The sequence below is a fragment of the Cygnus atratus genome, chromosome 3, assembly GCF_013377495.2.
Source record: "Cygnus atratus isolate AKBS03 ecotype Queensland, Australia chromosome 3, CAtr_DNAZoo_HiC_assembly, whole genome shotgun sequence".
NCBI lineage: Eukaryota > Metazoa > Chordata > Aves > Anseriformes > Anatidae > Cygnus > Cygnus atratus.
The window spans coordinates 33730424-33754041 of NC_066364.1; the positions used below are offsets into that span (position 1 = coordinate 33730424).

General features: G+C 37.8%; 1 protein-coding gene across 7 annotated transcripts in view; it reads left to right on the top strand.

Moving 5' to 3' along the window:
* The window catches only part of SENP6 (SUMO specific peptidase 6), an 80372-nt gene that overhangs the window by 22360 nt on the left and 34394 nt on the right, over positions 1–23618 (top strand). For 3 of the 7 annotated variants that reach the window (XM_035543148.2, XM_050709920.1, XM_050709919.1), the window contains 5 exons: positions 4997–5060; positions 6239–6381; positions 11568–11669; positions 15678–15698; positions 23202–23272. In XM_035543148.2, coding sequence (XP_035399041.1) covers positions 4997–5060; positions 6239–6381; positions 11568–11669; positions 15678–15698; positions 23202–23272 — 401 coding nt within the window. The remainder of the gene's footprint in view (positions 1–4996; positions 5061–6238; positions 6382–11567; positions 11670–15677; positions 15699–23201; positions 23273–23618) is intronic. The other 4 variants (XM_035543149.2, XM_035543153.2, XM_035543152.2 and 1 more) reach the window with 3 other exon arrangements.

A 23618-nucleotide genomic window follows, 5' to 3' on the forward strand; every position in this document is an offset into this window, starting at 1 on the left:
ATTCCTTTAAAATAGTCTGTGTGATAAAACAGTTTTCCCATATCCAGCATCAAAATTCTATTACATCAGTAGTTCTTTTTTATATATGTGAATTATGCAAAGCCTTATCTGGAAGTATAGATAAAAGAGTAGCTGAAAATTGATTTCAACTAAAGATCCTGCCTTTTTTTGCTTATCCATCCTCTGATAAGCAAACATCAAGCAACTCTACCCCCACACACCCCGCATGACTATAAATTTTAAGCTGTCCAAGTCTATACTTTTGGTAACACTTGTTTGTGTTTTGTTTTGTTTTGTTGGCATTATAAGCTTCACGTTGAACACTTTTAAATTTTGCTTTTCTGATACAGTTCTGAATACCCTTTCACCCTTAGCAGAGCATTTCAAAGACTAGCAACTTCAGTTCGTACAATTGTTCCAGTATAAAACTTTGCTCTCTTTCCACCACGATTCTGAGCATACTATACAATGAGTATGTATTCTTGGGATTCTTTTAATGCCACTTTTATTAGTTATGCTATGCTGATATTTACTAGCAATGCTTTTAACTTACTGCATATCTGTGTAGAAAAAGCTGTAAATCTGAAGCAAGCAGCTGGATGCATCTCCTGCTTGTTGTTGAGGCACTGGCGTTTTAGTGTCTGACCTTATCAGAGTTCTTTGCACTGTTAATGACAGACACAGAAAAAGTTGGGTTTGGACTGGCCCAAGAATAACATTCCAGCACTTAAAGGATTGGCTGTATTCTTAAATTACACCTATGAGATCTGTGCTAACGTTGTTGGTTAATGCTAGATGTCTGCTTTGACTGTCTTTCATCAGTGAGATGAACACAAAATATGTGGCTAATGACTTTCTACTGAAGCAATTTTTAGAACAGGTAGAATATTTTAAGACTGTGCCATTTAGCTTATTTGGAGAGTTAGATGGGCTGTGTCATCATGGTAAGGTGTCAAGTAATGGACTCATATTCAGGAATAAAAACTTTTATAAATTGAAGAAGATTTGGACAAATAGCGCAATCACCCCAGCATAATATATACATTTAAAAATGCTGCTAGAGATTATATTTGGTATGAAACTATTGTTACAGAAATTCAGAGTAGAAATTTGCATGTACCTTATTGCGAAGTAAATGCTTGCAGTTAATCTTCAGTCCACCTGAAAGAATAAAGTACCACTTCTGATGACTTACTAGATTTGATCTAGTTAGAATATCAATCAAGATGATGGCAGGTGACTCTTGAGACTTCTCTTGCTTTGCACTTGGAAATTACACAGAAGGAGAGGAACCTTTATGTAGAACAATCGGGGGAAAAAAGACCAGGCTGTCACTTTAACACAGTGAAGTCTGTGTAGACCATCGAAGAATAAATGACGGAGATGATATGTACCTTAATGTAGTAGGAGACATGAAAGGATTTTGTAATTTTGTTTGCACTATGGTATCCTTTCTGAGCTAATGTTTTCTTTAATTTAAAACACATACATTTTTTTTGAAATTTTTTAAGGGAATGAGCTACTACTTCCCTTGTATTCCTGACTGAAAAAGCAATGATGATAATTCTTATTCCTGTTTATTTTCTTTTTCAAATACTATTTCCTTTTAATTCTTTTCCTCAAAAAATATATAGATGTTTTTGTGTCTTTTTTGACCCTGTTAGTAAGGCATTTAATCCCTTGAAGTGATGAAGAACTTTCTGTTCAGAGCTCCCATTAAGTATAGTGGGTTTAGTTAATGTTACTTTTAATGGTGTGGCATCCTGCATGAGTTAAATAATATTATCATTTCTCTCGTGCCTCTGATATTCAGGGCTTTTTAAATGTGTTGCCTACCACCATGTGATTTTAAACTATGGAATGTGTACAGTGTGCTATAAGGGAAAATATTCCAGCCTTTTGTTTTCATACATAAGAGTTTTCAGAAAGAGATTCCAGTTCTGTTTGAAACATGACTTGATCACTTGTAGCTATGCAAACAAAACTGTGGGCAGTGACTATTCCAGCAGGAGGTCCTGCTGCTATCCAGGCTGGAGGAGTGGGGCTCACAAGAAGCTCATCGAGTTCAACAAGGAGAAGTGCAAAGAGGAACAACCCCAGGCACCATGATGTGCTGCGGGCCACCCAGCTGGAAAGCAGTGTGACAGAGCAGGACCTGGGCATCCTGGTGGACACCAGCCTGGACATGAGCCGGCAATTTGCCTTTGCTGCGAAGGAGGCTGATGATGTCCTGGGCTGCGTTAGGCAGTGTGTTGCCAGCAGGTCGAGGGAGGTGAGCCTTCCCCTCTGCTCAGCACTGGTGAGACCACACGTGGGGTGCTGTGTCTGGTTCTGGATACCCCTGTACAAAAGAGATATGGACATATTGGAGAGAGTCCAGCGAAAGGTCATGGAGATGAGGAAGGAACTGGAGCATCTCTCTGGTGAAGAGAGGCTGAGAGAGCTGGCACTGGTCAGACTGGAGAAGAGGCTCAGGGAGGATCTCAACAATGTATATAAATACCTGAGGAGAGGATGCAGAGAGGATGGAGCCAGGCTCTTTTCAGTGGTCCCCAGTGCCAGGACAAGAGGCAGTGTGCACAAACTGGAGCACAGGAGGTTCCCTCTGAACATCTGGAAGCACTTCACCACTGTGAGGGTGGTGACAGCATTGGCACAGGCCACCCAGAGAGGTTTTGGAGTCCCCTTTGGAATTCACTCTGTTTACCTAAATTACTTCACTAAACTTAAGAAAAAATAGAATTAAGGCATAAATTTTGTTTATCATAAAACTTTAATGGAAGTACAGAAAAGTTAGAAATGATTGTTCTACTGTGAAAATACAGATCTGTGGTTCCCTGTTTAAAAAGGAACAAAGTGTGAAGGCAAATAGTCTCCTCACAGCAGAACACTGAGGTTTCATTTCAGTAGCATTAAAATGTTACTGTTTGATATGCGAGAGTGTGGTATTTTTTTTTTTCCTATGTCTGTATAAATTGCATCTTTTAAGCAGGCAAGTGTAAGCATGTGATGCATGAGCAAATAGACATTACTCAGTTGCTATGTATTCTGCTCTCTGAAAAAACAGCCTTTTTGTTAGTGATGCATGTACTTTGCATTCCTTACAATCTAAAAATACTGGTTCTTTAAAAACATCCAATTCCAAATATTTTTCTAGTCATGTCATCTTAGTTGCATCATAAGAGTTATTCTTGCTCGGTCTGATTTAGGGATTTTTTCAGTCTGTTACCTTCTATTCTCCACACCCACACTCATTGCTGTAATGGCTGCAGTATTGTGGCATCCTAAAGCCGGCAAAGTATAGCCATTGAACCAGCGTATATTGAAAATGGTCCTGGTTTTTATACAGTGTGGAGCTAAAAAGGAAATAGTACACAGGGCAAAGTGGGTTGGTTAGGTTTACACAGAAGGTAAGTAGCAAGAGCTGCAGTGCTGTATCTGTTCTCCAGAATCCTGAGAACTTCTGAAATTGCTGCTAAACCCATTGTCTTCCGATGAAGGGTTGAGAAAGCTCAGTGAACCTCCCTTGAAAGAATAATCTATTCTGAAAGATAGTTAAAATAGCATCACAGTATTTTAAAACTGTCATGTTCATGGATAGTCTATACAGAAGTACATCTCTCCTATGCTTTTGACATGCTGTAATTGAAAATTAGTGAGGCTAATGATCTACTACATTGTTCTTATTACTATTATGTACCTAGAATTGTTGCAGTCTGTAAATGAAAGGAAAATACATTACAGCAGCTGTTGGCTTTCACATCATTCTTCCTGTATCAAAACAAGCTGCGTGCACATTCTTATCTCCTGAAGTTTCAGGGTCTTCAGTTAGCACCCTGTGAGTCAAGATATATATATATATTTTTTTTACTTTATTTGATATAAGGATACCTGTATTTCATAGGTTGGAGGAAATACATTTTAACATGAAGGGAATCCTGCTCATGGAAGAAGTTTTCAGGAAATAAGGGGGTAGGAAAGTACTGAGTGGTTACCTTTTATAGAAAGAGTCATTATGTACATTGTAGTCAGTACATCATACGTGCAGCTAAAAACGTTTCTTCCTTCCCCTCCATCACTGTTTCTCATTGCTATGACAAGCTACAGCTGCTCCTGGGACCTCCTGGCATTACTGAAGCTATTCTTACGTAATTTCTGCCTGAATGATCTTAACTAAGAGCCACCCAAACCATGAAATAGCAAGTTGGCTAAAGGTTGTATTGTTTTGTCACAGCCAAGAGAGAAGTAACCTTACCAGGGATGTTGTTGAACAGGTTGCTTCAACTGGAAGCAAGAATGTTAGCCTAATCTAGCTGCTATCAGAATTAAATGTATGCTTGTTTTTAATTTAAATACTTAAGATTTATTGAAAAGAGTACATTTTCACGGTACTGTGTGTTGTTGGTTCTTTTTGTTTTTATGTTCTCCATTACAGTAGTTGAAGATTAGAGATACAGAAGTACTAAAGAAACACACTTTAGTGAACACTTGAGTCAAACTGAATGTGCTATTTTTAGGAAGACATATTTTGGCAGTAATTGCTATGTGATAATACTTTGTTACACAAATTCTCCTCCCAAAGCATTGTGAATTTTGCAGTTTTAAACCATATACTTCTGTTCATGAACAAAATAGTATATTTTATACTTAAAAACGTCATTTATTTTATGCATAGGGTTATATAGAATTATTTATGATGTTAGTACCATTGCCACAACTGTATTGAACGTTCAATAATATTCTGTTTTGAGTTAATAATGTCCTTTTAAGTGTGCTTCTCCTGAAATAATTGGATGTAGTCTTCAAGTTGAGGTTTGCATAATATATCCTAAGCACTGACTAACTACATTGCCCACTTTAATGTTTCTGATGAATTGGGCACATGCGTTTATATGTAAAAAGGGGAGGGGAAAAAAACATTTATGTTCAAAATGTTTTGTTTATGCTCTGTTGCATTACAACGTGTCTGCCTTTCTCTTCCACGCCTATCATCTAGTGAGGCAAATCTGCTCAGCATAGATGACAGTGATGGGCCCTTCAGTCCCAATGAAGATAGGAAGGTAAGTACTCATCTCTTGGTGAAAATGGACCTTTTTAAAGCTTCTAAAATTATGTTGCACAGTCATCTGCACAGTATTGAAAATGAAAAATTTGTGTTGATTTAGCAACATAACGCTGAACTTGTTTATCTGCGTACCCTTAATGTCTGTTTACTCCTAGAGATCTTGTTGGTTTGTATAGTATTCTGAAAATACTAGCATGAATGTCTACTAAGGTTAGACAACTATCATTAATGGGTTTATATTATTTTAATTTGAAAATACTAATAATTAAATCCCATCATGCTTACAATCACATTCCCAATTTTGTATGCATGTGTATGTATATATAGGCAAAATTTGTGTTTATTTTTTAAAGTATACCGAAATAGTTTACTACTGCAGAGATGCTTCATAATGCTTTGAAAGTATGACTATTTTGTTTAATAAGGAATCTACTGATTAAGGGTGTGTTTCACTGCATTAATAGAGAAGAAACAATGTGAGAAATTAAATTAGACTTCATTTTACATTTCTTGTTTCTGTGTGGCATATCCAAATTTGAGGGCGATTGTATGGGGCACTTCTGTGCTTGCGAGGTGTTACCCACACATTGGAATGGCAAAAAAGTCATATTGTTCTTTTTGTTCCTTTGATTTTCATTTTGCCCAAAAGATGACATTCCTGTCATTCTGCATCTAAAAGGTGACATATGACATATCTGTGTCTAAAAGGTAGATAAGGCTTTGATGTCAGCGTACTAGTTATGAAGCAGGTTAGCTTTGCCGTGTATATTTTTTAATGTTGTTGTTCCTGTGAGAGGCATAAAGCTGTTTCACATGTGACAACATTTACCAAATAGTCTGCTTGGAGAGAAGAAATTGGAGGGCTTCTGATACGCTACAGAGTTCTGCTCTCCTGGAAGAAAAATCACATTATACAGGAGAACTCTCAAACTATTGTTGATCAGATATAATCTTGTAATCTTGTTTGTACAGTGAGCATTACAAAACTTTCTTGGAGTTTTTAGGAGGACTTCTGTTGAAATTGGCTTCTGGATAGATTTTTAAATAAAATTTTGTACAAAAGCAGTGTGAAAATGAAGCCAAAGTAGTATTTATATAAATATTCTGTAATTCATTTTCTTCCTTTTAACTTGGATGTAAGTATTGTAATGCACGTGAATTCTCTTCTTACAGTCACTTCGTTGTCGGCCTGGAGCTGTCGGCACCAGTGGTGATTCCATAAAAACATATGCGAGGCGAGGCAAAGCTGCAAGCTTGAGACTTTTTAAAGGGAATGCAATTGGCCTCAACATGATGGGAAATAGCAAGAAACTGAGGTACTGCCTTCAGTTTTACATTTACTTACCTATTTAATCATTGATAAAAAGCAGTAGTAAATGAGCACGATTGATAGTACGGTTGCATTACCTGCTGTGCATTTAAGGAAGCTACACTGTGCTGTATTTCTGAGCAAAGACAGAAGACTAGATTAAGGTATTTATTCTTCCAAAATCTTCTTAAACCACATCAGTCAAATACCAGAAGATTATTAAAATAAATTGAGAGCTTTTGCTTTTGTACTTGTCAGTGTTGTCTGCATGACCTATTGTTTCTTCTGTACAGTGCTAACAGATAGAAGAATATTTCTATTGACTCCATCAAAAATTTCTACCTTTCCATGATTGTGAATTGCCAAAGCTATCTTAGGATGCATTTTCTCGTTTCCTTACTGCAAGATATCATTTGATTTAGGAGTCACTGACTAGTCCTTTAAAGAGTTCATCAAATAACCATACTCATAGATGGTGGCTTGAGATTACTTGTATTTAGAGCTGACAGGAACAGTGTTTAAACGCTCAGTGCTGCACTTGCTTGTTACTACTGTCCCTATCTTTTAACAGACTGATCTCTTAATTTAGTATATGTGAAGAAGTGATACATTCATGTAACTTTCTGTGAGAATTTGATATTGCTGAAGTATTACTCTGTTTGGATACTTTTGCAGGAATGAAAAGATCTGTAGGTAGCTTGCTATAGTTTGCGTAGTCATCAGATATCTAACCTATACATAGCTGTATGAGGAGTGGATCGTTGTTGGTTTGTGGGACTATCTTATTACAGAGTTGCTGCAGAAAAAATCCTAGAATTACTTTGTGATGCGTGTCCTCCCCTGCTCTTCCGATCTTTGAGTCTAATAGACAGGAAACAAATCCAGAATTACAAGTCTGAATTGATCCTTCAGCTTGATACAAAGGAATGAACAGATTAGGTCAAAATAAGGACTCTTCTTGTCTCCGTGCTGTAACTGTAACCTGTTAATCACATATATTAATATATCTTGTTAAATTTGAAAACCTAGATGGCACTTTACCCAGTATCTTAACCAACTATGTGTGATACGCATCTCTCTAATTTGATTCTTCTATAGCTTGTGGATGGGTTTGACTGTTTCCCGTGTTGTTCTCCTGGAGAAACTGTCTGCTCGTGGCTTTGGCAGGTGTACAGATCTCAGAGTGAAGAACTGGCTGGGTGGCCAGGCTCAAACTGTTATAGTGAATGGAATTCAGTCTGGTTGGCAGCTGGTCACCAGAGGTGTTCCCTAGGGCTCAGTATTGGGACCAGTTTTAACATTTTTATCAGTGATGTGAATGAGGGATCAAGTGCACCCTCAGAGAGTTCACAGATGATACCAAGTTAGGTGGGACTGTTGATCTGTAGGAAGGTTCTGTAGAGGGATCTGCATAGGCCAGATCAGTGGGCCGCGTCCAGTCGCATGACATCCAACAAGGCTAAGTGCTCAGTCTTTCATGTGGGTCATAAAAACCCCATGAAGTGGTATTCGCTCTGCCTTAATAGTAAAAAAGCTTCCACATGCACAGTGTACTTTGTTGTTTGAGTATACCTAATCACTTAGAATATGATTCCTGTAGTCTGGAAACTAGAATTTTCTTCTGTCTGGCCATGGGATTTGTAATGAAATCCAACCGTACTATTTAATTTTTCTACCTTTTCTATTCAAGCAGTCATACTTGACTGTGTGTATGTGTGTTTTTTCTTAAGTTCCAGAAAGGTGTGTGGGTTTTATTTTAAGGTAAATAGTTGCAGAGGTTTTTTGAGACAATCTAAGCATTTAGTTCAGACATTCTGTTACTTGGATTGGAACTGCTTTCCACTGGCAAATGCTGCCTTATAAACCTAAGACATAGTATGATTTATAAGTAAACTAAAACGAAATTAAATCTGTTGCGTGTGTTTTACCTTAGTGAAAGGTCACATCTACTTCGAAAACAAGCATCCACCTTCTCTCTAGTACTGTGCTGCATGCTGAATTTAAATGGAAAATAGAAGTATCCACCTTCTTCTTAATAAACAGTTGTTAATGAAGGGGTTCATTGGGGAAGAATGGGTGGGAGGAGGCCACTGTGACCTCCGAGAACAGTTGGCTTTTGATTAAAAAAGGTACTGCTGATTATTTACTTACTCCTTTTTGGAGTTTGCACACTAAATTTGCTTGGAAACATGATTATGCTGTAAGTGATTACCTTGATTTAGTGCCTTAGACTGTGATAGCGTTGCCTCTTTCCTAACACACACATCGTAACAAAATCCCCAGATAAATAAAGGTTTGTGATCCAGTCACTGTAGTGAAAAGTGGTAGTGTGTTAGCTCTGAGATGCTGTGTGACAGGTGCTTACTAATATCTTTTCAATATTTGGATTGCTGGACTAAAGACATTTTTGAAGATTGATCACGCAATTAAGCTGCTAGATGAAGTTTGAGAAGATCAGACTTGAGATTCTCAAGCATCTGTACATAGTGATTTGTATCACAAAGTTGAAGTTTTTCAACCTCATCTGCAGAATAGGGTTTAAAAACTTTTTGTATTGGTGGATTTCATTAAGCTTTCTGAGGGCTTGACTCAAATTAGTATTATGACCCTGCAGTATTCCCTAAAATCCAGGAAATGAGAGAAGGAAGCTACTCAATGAATAGCAGAATTAATATAGTCTGTAAATGCAAACTGTGTTTCTGTAATGTCATGCTTTCATTGCTTCTGGATCCATTCATTCTTTTTGCCCAATACAAGATTCTTCTGTGCCTGGCCTTTCTAATTTGCAGTGTTCAGAACTTACTGGGATCAACTGATTTAATGTGAAAGTGTAACCATATTTTCTTCAGAGCCTAGACTCTAATTGTGTGGTTTCTGAGATACATATTGTCATTGTATTTTAAATTCTTTGAGAGTTCTAGAGCATTTGCTATTTGGGGGAACTTTGACAAATTTTAGTGCTTTATATTAATTTCCTTGAATCTGTGATGAAACTTGCAAAGCCAGTTTCAGTGCGGAGGTGCCCATATTGCAACTTTATGATTAAATTTTCTGGGGATTCTGTCTGCACTGGGTATGTTCTATTCGAAGACTGGGATTATAGAGCAGATTGTATTCTACAGCTGTCCTACTTGGAAGGATATCTGATGCCGTATGAAACGTTTAAGTGTGCCATCTAGAACAGTCTGCTTTGACTCAAATCTAATCACCCAGCAGGCTGTGATACTCTATTCCAGCACCTATCGGAGCTTCTCACTTGAGTGTGAGGCACAAAGCAGAAGCACAGCTGAACAGTTTTTTGTGCTGCGGAGGCACAAGACTTAAAGTTTCCAAATCACGGTAGTTTGGCAAAGGTCGGATTCAGCAAATCATGAAACACAAAATAGGTGTGTTTCTAGACTTGCTTGTTTTAAACTCTTTGAGTCCTTAGCATTTGAGAAGAAATTCCTGTGCTCTGCTTGTGTTTTCTTGTTTAGTATCTCTTTCACAGAGAGCCTGGAGAGTAACTGGAAGCCAGAGAGGATTTGTGAGACACTCAAGTATTTAAAACAAGTAGCTGTCAGCTTTTTATTTCTCAGGGGAACACATTAAACAGTAGGTTGACTATGAGTTAGTCTAGATGATGGCTGACCAGCTGGAGTTGTATAGTCTTGACTTGGAAGCATGTGGGATGAGTGTTTGTGTTTACTTTTGTGATGTTGGTGATTGGAATGTGAGGCTGGTAGCTTCATTTATGGGAAGTTGAACTGATAAGTCAGAACATAAATGATGTTTCTAAGCTTCCTGTTCTAAAGAAAGGTGTTTTACCATTTGGTTGGTTTTGATGGGTCTTGTTCTGTTACGTTCATGGTTTTGCTATGATCAGTCAGATGATAACAGTCATGTTATGCTATGATCAGTCAGAAATGCTCTGAAAGTTTCTAATTTTGATTTGTGATATTTGATATAAGTCTTCCCAAAAGGGTAAGCTAAATAGAAATTAAAAAAAAATATATCAAAATAGCGATTTTCTCACCTTCATCTTTTGGGGATGTATAAAGGAAGGATTAGGAATTGATGTGCAGCTTTATTGGGGATTCTGGGACTTCAGATCTTTTTTGTTGTTCATCCCAGGACAAGTGGAGGGAATGGAAATTCTGCTGAACGGTGTTTCCAAGAAACATTTTGAATCAATCAGAATGCTTTTTCATGTTGTTATATTTAATGCAGTTAGAATTTCCGAGCAATTTTACGACCAAAATGTAAATGTTGCATTTCCGTTATTTGAAGCAGTTGGCGTTATCAGCATTCTATCTGTTGAAAACTTTATAGTTTTTGAACATTTTAAATGCAGTGTTGTGCATCCTGTAGTAGCAGTGTGCAGGTTAAGTGTTAGGATCTAATGGTCTTCGAGGGAGTTAATGTATTGCTCGTTTATTGGATAGAAAATTGTATCTTTGCACATGCTTTTAAGAGATAACTGGAAACCATCCCTCCAGAATTATTTGTTGTATATAGTAATGAGGTTAAAGCCTCAAAAGGCAATAAATGAGGAAACCAAAGAAATGCTGAAGGACATTGGTGAATATGCTGTCTCTCTGCAGAGCCCTGTTGAGATAGTTGAGCACCTGAGAAGCCCTCTCTTCTACTCTTTTTCAGCTGTGGTGTATTGTTTCAGCTACCAGTCATCTTAGCACCATATATTTGCTGCATTTATTTTCCCCAAGGAGTAATAATATTAGAGAAATTCCTGAGTGTACAGTTCAGTCTGTTCACGTCTCACACACTTTAAATCTTCTTGATGACATTAATAAAATCTGTGTATGGAAGCATAAAGTTAACTATAAATGATTGTAATTCATTTTAGAAAGGCAGTATCTTTTTGGAGTGAGGAGGTTGAGCAAAGGAGAGCTGGTTCACAGCGTTTTAGATGGTGATAAAATTCAATAAAAATCTTTATTTACCTTTTTTTTTCTTTTCCGGGGGAGAGGAAAAAGTGTGTATTCTTATTTGTTTATTTTATTCAGGGACTGAATGCTTTTATGCCTGTCCAATACAACCTAACAAGTTATATTACCAATTCAGAAATACTTTGATTTTTGTTTTTATGTGGCTGTTACTGTAAAAAAACAGGACACCATGATTTCTAACTAAGACACTGTAGAAAATACAGTAGAGTCTTTTCTTAAATCATTTTTTTCTGTACTTCTGCAGTGAAAATGCTCAGAATATGTCTTGTCCTGTAACTGTGGTACATGGTAGACGCTTTCACCATGCTCATGCACAGACAACAGTAGTAAAAACAGCAGCCCAAAGGTAAGACTAAGCAGATTTGTTTATCCAGATGTCCCTGTTGTAAAAATCCTTTCTGGTTTTGTACATAATTGTTTTTGTACATAATTGTTCACCTTATACTATGAAGTGTTTTAGGAAAACATAATTACATGGTTCTTGTTGATCATGAGCTTGGATCTCAATTACTGAAGTTTCATAAACTTTTATTATTTAGGATTTATATAGTCTTAGAAATCACTAATTTTAAAGCACACTGACATAATCAGAGAGCGTGAAAATGCTCTGATGGAAATATATTTAGGAAATACTTTGAAATGGGCATAGTATGCAGTAGAACTTCATGTAACTGGCAACAAATACCAAATACTCATTCACAGAAACTCCAGCTGGTATAAAATTAATCTAAAGGTTAAGCAACAAATAGGACAATAATGAGTAGTCTTTAACTACAGCATAAAATGATTAAAGTGGGACATCTCACAGAAGTGAGATTTTGGATTTTTATAAATACAGGAAACTGTGGAACTGTGGAAATTTACTCAGCTATGCCGATTTAAGCTTTGTTGTTTTTGAAAACTTAAAAGCATATCAGACTTTGGTAAATATGAGGTGTTCTCCCCCACCCCCCAGCTTTTCACACTCAGACGTTGTCACAAACATATGAACTAACCATTGCTTTAAGATGTATTTTTTTAAATTTGTCCATTCAAAGCTGTATGCATTTCATGGATTTCCACTGGCTTGTCAGCATTTTGTAACCTCTTTTTCTGCCCCACTTTTTTTATTTTTTTTGTGTGTGTGGTGTGTGTGTAGATTTCTTGGAAGTGGTGGGATCATATGTAGGCATTATCCTAATTTTCGTCCCATTTCCATCACCTTCGTGGCTGTCTTCAGAATAACAAAGCCTGTGTACTAACGTGAATGAGTGATGTGATCCATATATGTATTATGGTAATCTGGCATTGAGGAAGCAAACTGAAAATGGATTTTACAGTTCTGTCTCTGACCTACACCATTGTTGCCTCCATCCATTTCAAAGTCTGCTGTGATTTGTAAATGGAAAATAGAATGGACATTTTCTTGCCTTTAGTAATAGCGGATGCAGTAACAAGGATCTTGCTTTTCTTTATTCCTTAACATCACTGTGAGGCGAGGGTGACTAAAGAGGATTGGCAGAGCTTTTCCCGCGAATAAAAACTGAAACGCAATGTTTATGTAGCCAGTATGGTTTGAGCTGAACCAGCCTCTTTTTTTCTTATATGCAGAAGAATTTCTGTATCTATCTATATTTCTTAGAAAAGCTGTTTAATGTTCCCTTAGGAAAGCGTTAGGAAAGCATGTCATTACCTTTCCCTCCTTTTTTTCTCTATTTCCCTTCTTTTTTCCTCTTTCTCTTCTTTTTTTCCTTTTTTTCTTAATTCTAAGGGATAAAAGCTAATTCAGGTTATTCAAAGTAAGCAGAAAGCCATCTGAGACAGCTCTTTCTTGGATCTCTGAATGTTGCCCTTAATGTTAGTGTAGTCTATTAAACTTAGTTGTGAGATGGTTCTTTGAAACCACTTACAGATGTGGATCCGTCTTACCTAGTTATGTCCTTTAGGCATCTTCAGCATGCAACAAAGTCTACTCAGATTTCCCAGTAGTGCCCTTCTTTTTTTTTTCCATTGCTGTTGAAAGATGGTACATGGCCATTTACTAGCTTGGGCAGCTCAATTCATTGCCTAAATTTAGGAGGGCTGAATCTGGTCATAGTACTTTGATTTTAATCTTCAGGGGACATTTGACTTGCCTGTTTGCTGTTTATCACCTATGAGACTTGCTTCTTTCTAAGCCTATAATATAATGTGGAGGAAAAAAAAAGTAGTGACTTTGCATGTGTGACTTGCAGAAAGAAAACTAATGCATAATGTAAGCAAGCTGAATATTGCATGAAGTAATTGGTTCATAGTCCTGTTGAATGTTTCTAAAAATTTTTCTTTTACGGTTGTTGTTTTACTTCATTTCCATTAACAACACACAGTTACTTCTTAGGGTCAGAATGTTTTTGAAGTTTCAGAGGTGAGAAATAGTCATAAAAAGAACCAGCGTGACTTGACTGATTGGTCTTTAGAATTTAAGAGTGAGCTTTTCAGAGGAATTTTGCTAAGGATATTTAATGCCAGTATCTTTTGCCAGTTGACTCATCTGACTACTCTTTAAAAGCTTCTAAATCTGTTTATGAGTTAGTGGATTGAAAATTAACAGAACGTGACCTCATGGCATGCTTCTTTGTCTTTTTTTCTTCTCTTAGGAGGTGGGGGGGTCTCAATGCAGCTTGATGTGAAAAATGTAGATTTATGAATCAGGAGACTATCATTGTTAGGAAAAAAAAAAGTCCTCAGAAAGAAAGGAGTGTGTGCAGAAGATGTGGTAAACCAAGAATAACATTATAGGAATATCCAGACAAAGAAAGGTGGCTACATGGAAACTGAGTTCTAAGGGTCTTTTGTTTGTTTGTTTTCCTGTACAAATTTATAGCCAGTGCAAAATTGTGTTCTGTTACCTTGTTTGCATTTGTAGAATTTTTTTATGAAATGTTGATGAGTTACAATGGGGAAAATAATTTTAACAAACCTAACATAATGTTCTTAAGTCTGTAGTGGATTATTGAAAGCATAAATAAAATTAAAAACACAAATTACTTCTGAGTAGATTGCAACATCAGTGGCAGAGACACAGACTTATTTATACATGGTTCTTTGAGAGGGGGTGGTGACACATGGGGCAACCTAATTATGAAAGTCCATCAAGTTGAATTTGGAGCTTGTGATGTGTGCTGTGTTCCTCATCTCTTTTTTTGATTTTGCTGCACATGCATGTTAATTTAAATTCTGGCTGAATATCTGTTGCACTGATATTTAAAATATATTATTTCAATACAACAAAATTGGTCATTTCAAAACTTATTTGTATATTTGATAAATACTGCCCATGTTTTTTCAGTGGAATCTGGGGATTAAGTTGAAATTTATTCACTTCTGATGCAAGAGATTTTCAGATACAGTTTAGCCTAATGTTGTGGTTCAATGTTGCTTTATTTAATGAGCGCTCAGTCCTATCCTATGCTATTGACTGACTTTTCTCTAAGACTTGGTATTGGAATAGCGTGTTATGTACAGCATGTCTAACAAATCTTACTGCATGAGCTGCATGAAGCAATTCAGAGGGACATTGCTTGTTATAATTCCTGGCTCTATCAAGGATTCTCATCTCTAAATCCTTTTGAGATGCAAAAGTGAGAATTCTTTTCAATGCATTACATTAATACAGGATTTTAAAACAAGCGAGGCATTTAGGGTGATGACTGGGCATTCTGGATTTTTGTCATCTTTAAGTTTCTTTAGCATTGAAATTTATCATTCTTAGTTGTGACTCTGCCATATTTGTAGACAGTTAATCTAAGGTATGGATTAACTCTACCAGGGATACACAGATACTGGCTATTGCTCCATGTCGAAGTGTTTTAGATCTGACTGCATTCATAAACTCAGATGTGACCCACCCAAATGTGACCTTTATTGTTTGTAAAGGCCAGATCCAGCTGTAAGCAATTTTTACCACTTTCCTGCAATATTGACTGAATGTCCCATACCCTAAGTCTAAATTGACATGTTCAAATTCAGTTTTGAATTCCTTTTACTCTCTTCCCAGAATTCTGAGTATTGTGTAAACTTGAATGCTTTGGTTTTTTTTTCAGAATTTGTTGACAATTAATCAAATTTTACACACTGAGAAGGAGGCAAAGCAATGTAGTATTTATTTAGCCCATTGACCTTTGCTGTCTGTGAAGAAATGTTTGTTTGTGTATTTATAATTACTGTTGCAAAAATGCTGTGAATAATAATAATGCTCTTTTGACAGCTAGTGCAGTGAGTGCAAGAGACAATGAAACAGTTACAGCTTTTATCTAATAACTTTTGGATTTAGTGATATGTGCAACACGTGGGGCTTTGCATCTTATGTTTTTTTTTTCTTTTTTCATATTTTAAGCAATCTGGACCGAAAAGAAAGGTAAGCTTACTGTTGATGCAATGAGCATTAAGAAAATGAACTGAATGAGTGCTGTATCAATGCTAGTTAAAGAATAATCAGTCCAGTCAATCGTATCCACTCGTGTGTGAGGGGGGTTGTTTGTTCTGTTCTGTGTTTTTGGTAAAAGAGAATAAATGGACCATAAAACAAACCTCTACATTCGTCTCTAAATAATGCCACATTAATGTGAACCTTGGGTACATTTCCACTGGAAATTACTCTGTGTATGTGTCTGTACATAGCTAGCTGACTAGATAGAGATATCTCCAGTGTGCAAATAGATAAATTAACTTTGGCTGAAATTTAAGAATTTACTGCTAACTCTTCAGAGAGCAAGAGATTTGTGTAATAGAATGGTTCTGAAGCATATCTTAGTTGGTTGTCTTAGCAGGTTTTACTGTATCATCTCAGCTTGGTTTGAATAGCATTAAAGGTTTTTATTGTATTACTGTGTCCATTCTGTTAAAGCAATTAACAGAAAATACACAGCACGAACAGACATGCTGTAAGGCTTGTTTGTCACTCATTTTGCATGTTTTACTGACGTTAGTGTTTTTCTAGCAGTATGAAATACCATACCTTTGTTTTTCTTTTGATATAGCTTACATTTATGGGTTAGTGTAAACGTTTGGTTGATAATGACAATTTGATATTTTTTTAAATATCCTATTTATGTATGTGGTTTTGGCAGCATGCTACGCTTGATATCGGGTTGAATTGTTTAAAATGTCTATATAATGTTTATCCAATAACAGTGTAACACAGAAATCTAATATAGAGTTGTTCTTTATGAATTCAGGATTGTGTAGATTTATTTCAAATTTAGCAGTAAAACCAAACCTTTCTGTTTAACAGCCTTTGTTGTTTCTTAAGAGACCTTAGAGCTGTGGTCCTCTAATAAGGAATAGAGTAGAATAGTTCCAGTTGGAAGATGCCTCTTAAACATGGGCAGGCACAGGGAATCAACCACCTCTATAGGAAGCCTGTTCCAGGGTTTAGCTTCCCTCTCAGTAAAGAAGTTTTTCCTAATGCCTAGTCTGAACCTCCATGATGCTGGCTTGAGCCATTAAGGGATTTGATCATCATCTCACTGCCCTGGCTTTGAGTTTATGCATATTTTCATGTTGTTCTTTGTGTTGCATTTATGTCACTAATTAACCATTTGGTTATTAATGCTTGTAATTTGGTACTTTATGCCCTAGGAAAACTAGGGCTGAGTTGTGTACTGGTGATCTTAATTTTCCCCTGGGGACACCGAGTTCTTCCTAATCCAGTACAGTTAGATACATCTGTTTTTCCTTCGTTGCTGTCTTATCAGGGGAAAGTAATGTACACAGGAGTTGCTAAATTTAGATTTAATCATTACCATCATGATAAGTGCAGCTGCAACCCCTGACTTTCTGGGCCAAATAGGTCTACTGACCTGCATACTAAAAATCCAACTCCTATGCTGCTGCTTCTCTCTTTCATAGAATCACAGAATGGTATGGGTTGGAAGGGACCTTAAAGACCCTCTAATTCCACACCCCTGCCATGGGCAGGGACACCTCCCACTAGACCAGGTTGCCCAAAGTCTCATCCAACCTGGCCCTTGGTACCCCACTTTTCCTGTGAGACATGCTAAAGGTAAATCATACCTCTGCAGCTTGGTGATTCCTGTTTTATCATGCCTTACTCTGTTTTTGTGTAACGATTTTGAAACCAGCAACCTGTGTGCTATGGTATACCTCCCAAGTATTAGCAGAGTGGGGCAGAGTGAGGAAGAGCTGAATAACACATACCCTGAAAGAGCCAGTCTGCATTAAACATAGCTCTTGTGTGAGCTTAAAAGGTATTATAATCAAAACTGTTTATAATGGATGAGATTAAATGAGATGCCTAAAACAATTTAAGGCTCTGAGCAGAGAGTCTTGCTCTTCAAGCAAAATCTAAATCTTGTAAGAACTATTTTTATGAAACCTAACAGGCAAAAAAAAAAATAAAAATATTTACAATATATTATTCAGCAAGATGGCAGGAACAGCAATCAATATCGTATTTTCTTTTTTCTTTATTAAGCACAATATGTAGATAATCTTGTATCTTGATGTTTTTAGCTGCTTGATCCTTCCTTTATTCTTTTTGAAGTGCAAGATTGAGTTTGAGTTTTATTAATAGGATTTAACAGCAAAAAGGTATTAGTTTTGAAGTGCTTTGTTTTTTAATTTTTATAAGAATCTTTTCTTTTACTTTTAGATATTTTTTTTTTCAGAATAGTCCTTTTAAAGCTAGGTGGCATGTTGTTCTAAAGCATTGCTTTCCGTTCTGTTTCTGTGTCCATAATAACTGTCGAGTATCCTAAGAACTGTACTATAGAAGGTATCAGTGGATCTGACACTGTTCAAACACCTAGAGATTTCATGCTGATGAGGGAGCCTTTGTTTTGCCATGTATAAAGTTTTGTGATGGTGTTCTCTGCCTTTTTGTGTTTTTTTTTTTCAGTGCAAGTAAACTGGTAGGAGGAGCATCAAGTTGTTACGCTCTTATGACAGGACCGTTACCATCTCCAAGAAAACATTTTTCTTAGATTAAATCTACAGTTGAATTATAATTGTCTTTGCTTAGCGTTGGAAACAAGTGACTTCAAACCTGATCTTGAATTGTGGAATGAGTTAAACTGTTTTGGATAGTCTCAGCTGACTTGGAGCTGTTAACTTTGGCTGGTGGTCTCGGATGTGTGGTCATGGCCCTAAGGCACAGGGTTTAGTAATGGGACTTAATGGGTCAGGCTGGTGGTTGGACATGGTGACCTTGAAGGTCTTCTCCAACCTAGGTGATTCTGTGACTTCTTTATTAGTCTGTGTTAAGTCACCTGAGCTGGGAGTGTCATACACTGATTGTGGAAGGGTGCATTGAAGATACATGGTGGTTCTGGCCAGAACTGAGCATTACATAATGCACTTTTAAAACCTTTACCCATAAATAATAATTGCAAATTATATATATGTATATTTTTTTTGCTTCACTGTAAGTAAAATGAAAAAGTTAATGAATAATTAGAAAACATCGGAGAAGTAGGAGCATTCATTCCCACCATGAAGTTGGATGCTGCAGAACTGAAGTCGCTTTTTAGATTCAAGAATGAGAACTACTTACTGTTTATGTTGAAGTGATAGATTGCATGATGTCTTTAACATGGGGAGACAGTTGTATCTGGTTGTTGTCATCACCGGTCTTTTTGGCTTCTGTGGTCATGGATCTACCTTTGAGAAGCCAGGTCTGTTGGGAGCAGCTGATGGGATTCATCTGACCAAGTGGGGCAGGAGGGTATTTGGCAACAAGCTGGCCAAACTTACAGCGAGAGCTTTAAGCTGGACTTAATGGGGAAGGGGATGGAGTTTTGCATTACAGAACAGCCAGGGGTTGTTGATGTGTTTGGAGTCAACAAGGAAACACCTGCGAAATGCCTCAAGAAAATTAGCGTGTTCCTCTAAAGAGGTGATACATCAGTAGGCCAGCTGGAGTCTCTCTTTGCCAGTGCACATAGCTTAGGTAATAAATAAGAGTAGTTGGAAGCCACTGCACCTAGAAAGCTATGGTCTAATTGCTATTAATGAAACTTGGTTTTCCCAATGGTGGGATGAATCACAATTGGAGCACTGCAGACGTTGGCTTTAAACTGTTCAGAAGAGACAGGCAAGGAAAGCAGAGTTGGGGAGTTGTTCTCTGTGTAGAAAAATAGATTGACTGCACAGAGCTGTAACAACAGGTTGAGAGCTTATGGGTAAAAATAAGGGGCCAAGCAAACAAAGGAAACCTCATGGTTGGTGTTTACTACAAGCCACCTGACAAAGGGGAGCTTGTTGACCAAGCGTTCGTAATTCAACTACAGGAAACATCATGGAGGCTCTGATCCTGTTGGGGGACTTCAGTCACTCTTGTACCGGCTGGAAAAGCAGCACAGCAAGCTGTAAGCAGTCCAGGAGGCTCTTGAAGTGCATTGAGGATAATTTCTTAATCCAGGTGATAGCCCAGTCAGAGAAGTGCTACTGGATGAGTTGTTTACCAACACAGATGAACTAATTAGAGAGGTCAAGATTGGTGACAGCCCGGGCTGCAGTGGAATTCGTGATCCTGAGGGCTATGGGTCAGGTAAAGAGTAAAGTCAAGACCCTGAGTTTTAGGAGAGCGATCTTCCAGTTGTTCAAGGAGTTAGTGGATGGGACTCCCTGGGAAACTGCCGTCAGGGGTAAAGGAGCAGAATACAGCAGGCAGGGCGCTTAAGGATGTTTTTCTTAGAACGCAAGAGCTCTCTATTTCTGTGTATAAGAAATCTGACAAGGAGGGCAGGAGATTAGCATGGCTGAGTATAAGTATACAATTTGGTGGCTGAGTAATAAGGAGGACCCGGGGAACTACTGACTAGTCAGGCTCACCTCAGTGCCCAGTAAGATCACAGAACAGATCCTTCTGGAAGTCATGTTGAAACATACGGAAGACAGGGGAGTTGATTAGAGACAGCCAACAGGGCTTCACCCTGTGCAAATTGTGCCTGACTAATCTAGTGACCTTCGGTAACAGAGCAACTGCTCCGTGGACAAAGGAAGAGCTACTGATGTCATCTGCCTGGACTTCTGTAAGATCTTTGATACTGTTCTACAACGTTCTTGCCACTGCATTAGAGGGATGTTGGTCCGGAGGGTGGACTGTTAGAGGGACAGAGTTGTCTGGTTGGCCGTGTCCAGGGAGTTACTCAACAACACAATGTCCACTGGCAAGTGGCATCCCTCAAGGGTTCATGCTGGGACTGGCACTATTCTGCATCTTCAGTGACACAGTGGGATCGCGTGCACCCTCAGCAACTTCGCAGATAACACCAAGCGGGGAGGTGTAGTTGATAGGCTTGAGGGAAGGGCTGCCATCCAGAGGGACCTTGAGGGAGGCTTGGGAGGTGGGCCTGTGTGAGCCTCATGAAGTTCAGCAAGGCCAAGTGCAAGGTCCTGCACCTGGGTTGATGCAGTCCCCAGTATGATTACAGGCTGGGTGAGGAATGGGATGGAGAGCGGCCCTGCAGAGAAGGACTTAGGGTATGCTGGTGGATGAAACATTGGATGCGAGCTGGCAGTGTGCATTTGCAGCCTGGAAAGCCAGTTGTTTCCTGAGCTGCATCAAAAGAAGTGTGGCCAGCAGATCAAGGGAGGTGATTGTCCCCCTCTACTCTGCCCCTGTGAGACCCCGCCTGGAGAAGGGTGGTGAGGCACTGGCACAGGTTGCCCAGAGAAGCTGTGGGTGCCCCATCCCTGGAGGTGTTCAAGGCCAGGTTGGATGGGGCTTTGGGCAACCTGGTCTGGTGGGAGGTGTCCCTGCCCCTGGCAGGGGGTTGGAACAGATTGTCTTTAAAGGCCCTTCCAACCCAAGCCTATGATTCTAATGATGATTAAATCATGAGACGTAAGAACTCCAGTTTAACATTCCAGCTGATTCTTGCTAAGAAGATTAACTGAGAGATGTATGTCTTGTTTGCAAATGTCTGAGTTATAGGAATTTATGAAGCTCAACAAAATAATACAAGTAAGACCTTGCTTGAGGCTGAGCACTCTGTTACGGAGAAAGCTTGAGACTGACAGCATGATGAGGGCTTTTCTGGAGTGAAAGACAGTCTGGTCTTCCAGGTTTTATTTATGAGTAAAAATTCTGAACAAGCATTATTTAAAAACAGAGTAGAAATAAAAGCCTTAATATGTTTGCAGATTTCCAGCGATTAATGTAATTAACATATTCATAATGCATTTAACATTTCTTTAAATGCTACTGGTGTTGTTTAAGAATTGATTAATTATTTGTTGCAATATTAACTGCTAAATTGTCTCTCACCCTTCCTTTAGTCTTGGTCAACTTTTTGTCTTGGTTGCATAGGGTTATGGGAGTGCTCTCAGGTCCCTAATCTTGGATGATTAAGAGAATTTTTCCTAACGTGTAGTTGGATGTAACCAGTTCCTTGTGAGCATGAATAAAAGTCTTTTACTGTTGGAGAAGCAAGATACTCATTTAATGCTAGTCCTTATGTATTTTCTATATCTCCTGTAATAATGTTTTTTTTTTCCTACCCTTTAGTATGGTGTTTTTATCATTGGATTTGGTAGTAACAGCTTCTTGTTATATAATGCTCAGTTTGCGCTCTGCCTTACATTTCCCCCAATTTTACCTTTCAAGTAACCCCTTCTCGATTTGAACTTTTAATGAAAATATTAAAAAAAAAATTGAATAATTTATGAACAAACACTCATGTTGAGTTTCTGATTTTGGTGCGGTTTATATGTAGAGCTGGTTTAAAAAAAAAAAAACACAAAACTTGTGTAGGAGCAGGATTGTTTCAGAAATGCATTTGACGCAATAACGAATCAATCTAATCTGTAGTATGCTTGTGGGCACTAACGGTAAAGTACTGTATGCTTGTTTTTGAACCTTTTTTTTCCCCAAGTTTTTCTGCATGGTGCAGCTCCTCAGCACAGTAAAACTTGTTCGTGTTTAGTACGGGGTTAATAAATTTAGAGGGCCAGATTTGGTAGGAAAAACCCTAAAAGGCATTGTAGAATAATCTTGTTCCAAAGATGTTAATAATAAAGTGTGGGAAGCCCTGAGAAGTATTAGCTAGAAATGCAGGATATTCGAAGGTCTTGACATTCTGCTGCAGTAAGACATTATTTGCTGAAACAAATAAAGATTTATTCCTTGTTTTGAAATCTGTTTCAGCCATAGCTGAATCATTGTCAGGTGGGCCCTAAAGATTTAGCTGTGTTTGTCTGAGATGTTACTGCCTACAGCTGTTTACTTTGCTCCCTTTGGTGCTGATTTTTGTCCTTGTATTCAGAGATGGCGTTATGGGATGCATGTGACCCATTTGCAACCCAGAGCACTGACTTAACTTGGCAATAAAAGCAGTTTCTGCTGAAGTTGTAGACAAGGCTTCCTGTGTTTCAGGTGCATGTCATGTCATGTTCTAACAGTAACCTACAGCTGCGGATTAGGGTAAGAGCAGAGAAGGAGAACTGCCATTAACAGTAACAGATGCAGTATCAGATGTCTTTCCTCTCTTTTGCATTTTCTCATCTTTTTTTTATGTTGTGGAGTTTAAGATGTGGAATCTAATATTGTTAAAGTAATAGTTGTTTCTATTTTTGGATTTTTAAAGTATCTATGTTATACTTCATTAATATGGAGGAGGAGATGCAGGCATCAGTCCTTGAAGACTTTGGTCTGAAAGTAAGACTTAAAAACTATCGATTACTGTGAAAAAGGTTTTAGATCAGAAACACTTCTAAGACCTTTACTGTAGCAGTTGCTAGCATTCTGGTGATATTTTTTTTAAGTGTACGTAGCATGTTAGAGATGTTATTTATTCATAACTTTAAGGTGCAGTTCAGATTTTTTTTCCATGTGTAATTGTGACAAAAATACAATGGTCTCAGTTGAAGGAACAACTATATCTAATTTATTTTCCAGAAAAGAATATCCCCCTCAGCTTCAGAAAGTAGAAGCAGATCACATTAGGTTACCACGACCTCAAGGAGTGGGTAAGTTATCTAAGAATTTTAGAATTCTCATTTATTTTAAGCAAAGGTATTTTTTTTGTTTGTTTGTTTTTCCTATCGCTGCTATGGGCAAGTATGTTGCCAACGTTTGAGTAACCTTTAGTATATCTATCCTTATATAATATTATTGTAGTTTTATACAGGTTTGTGCAAGGAAGACTTTTTTTTTTTTGACAGATTTTTGCAACCTGTTCACTAATGCTATAATAAACTTTAAATTAGGCGTCAGTTATTTTAAATACAAGTGGAACTGGGAAAATTTAGAGTAATAAAATTGTTGGGTCCGGAACTAATGATGTTCATTTCAGATTTTTCAGTACTGATACAG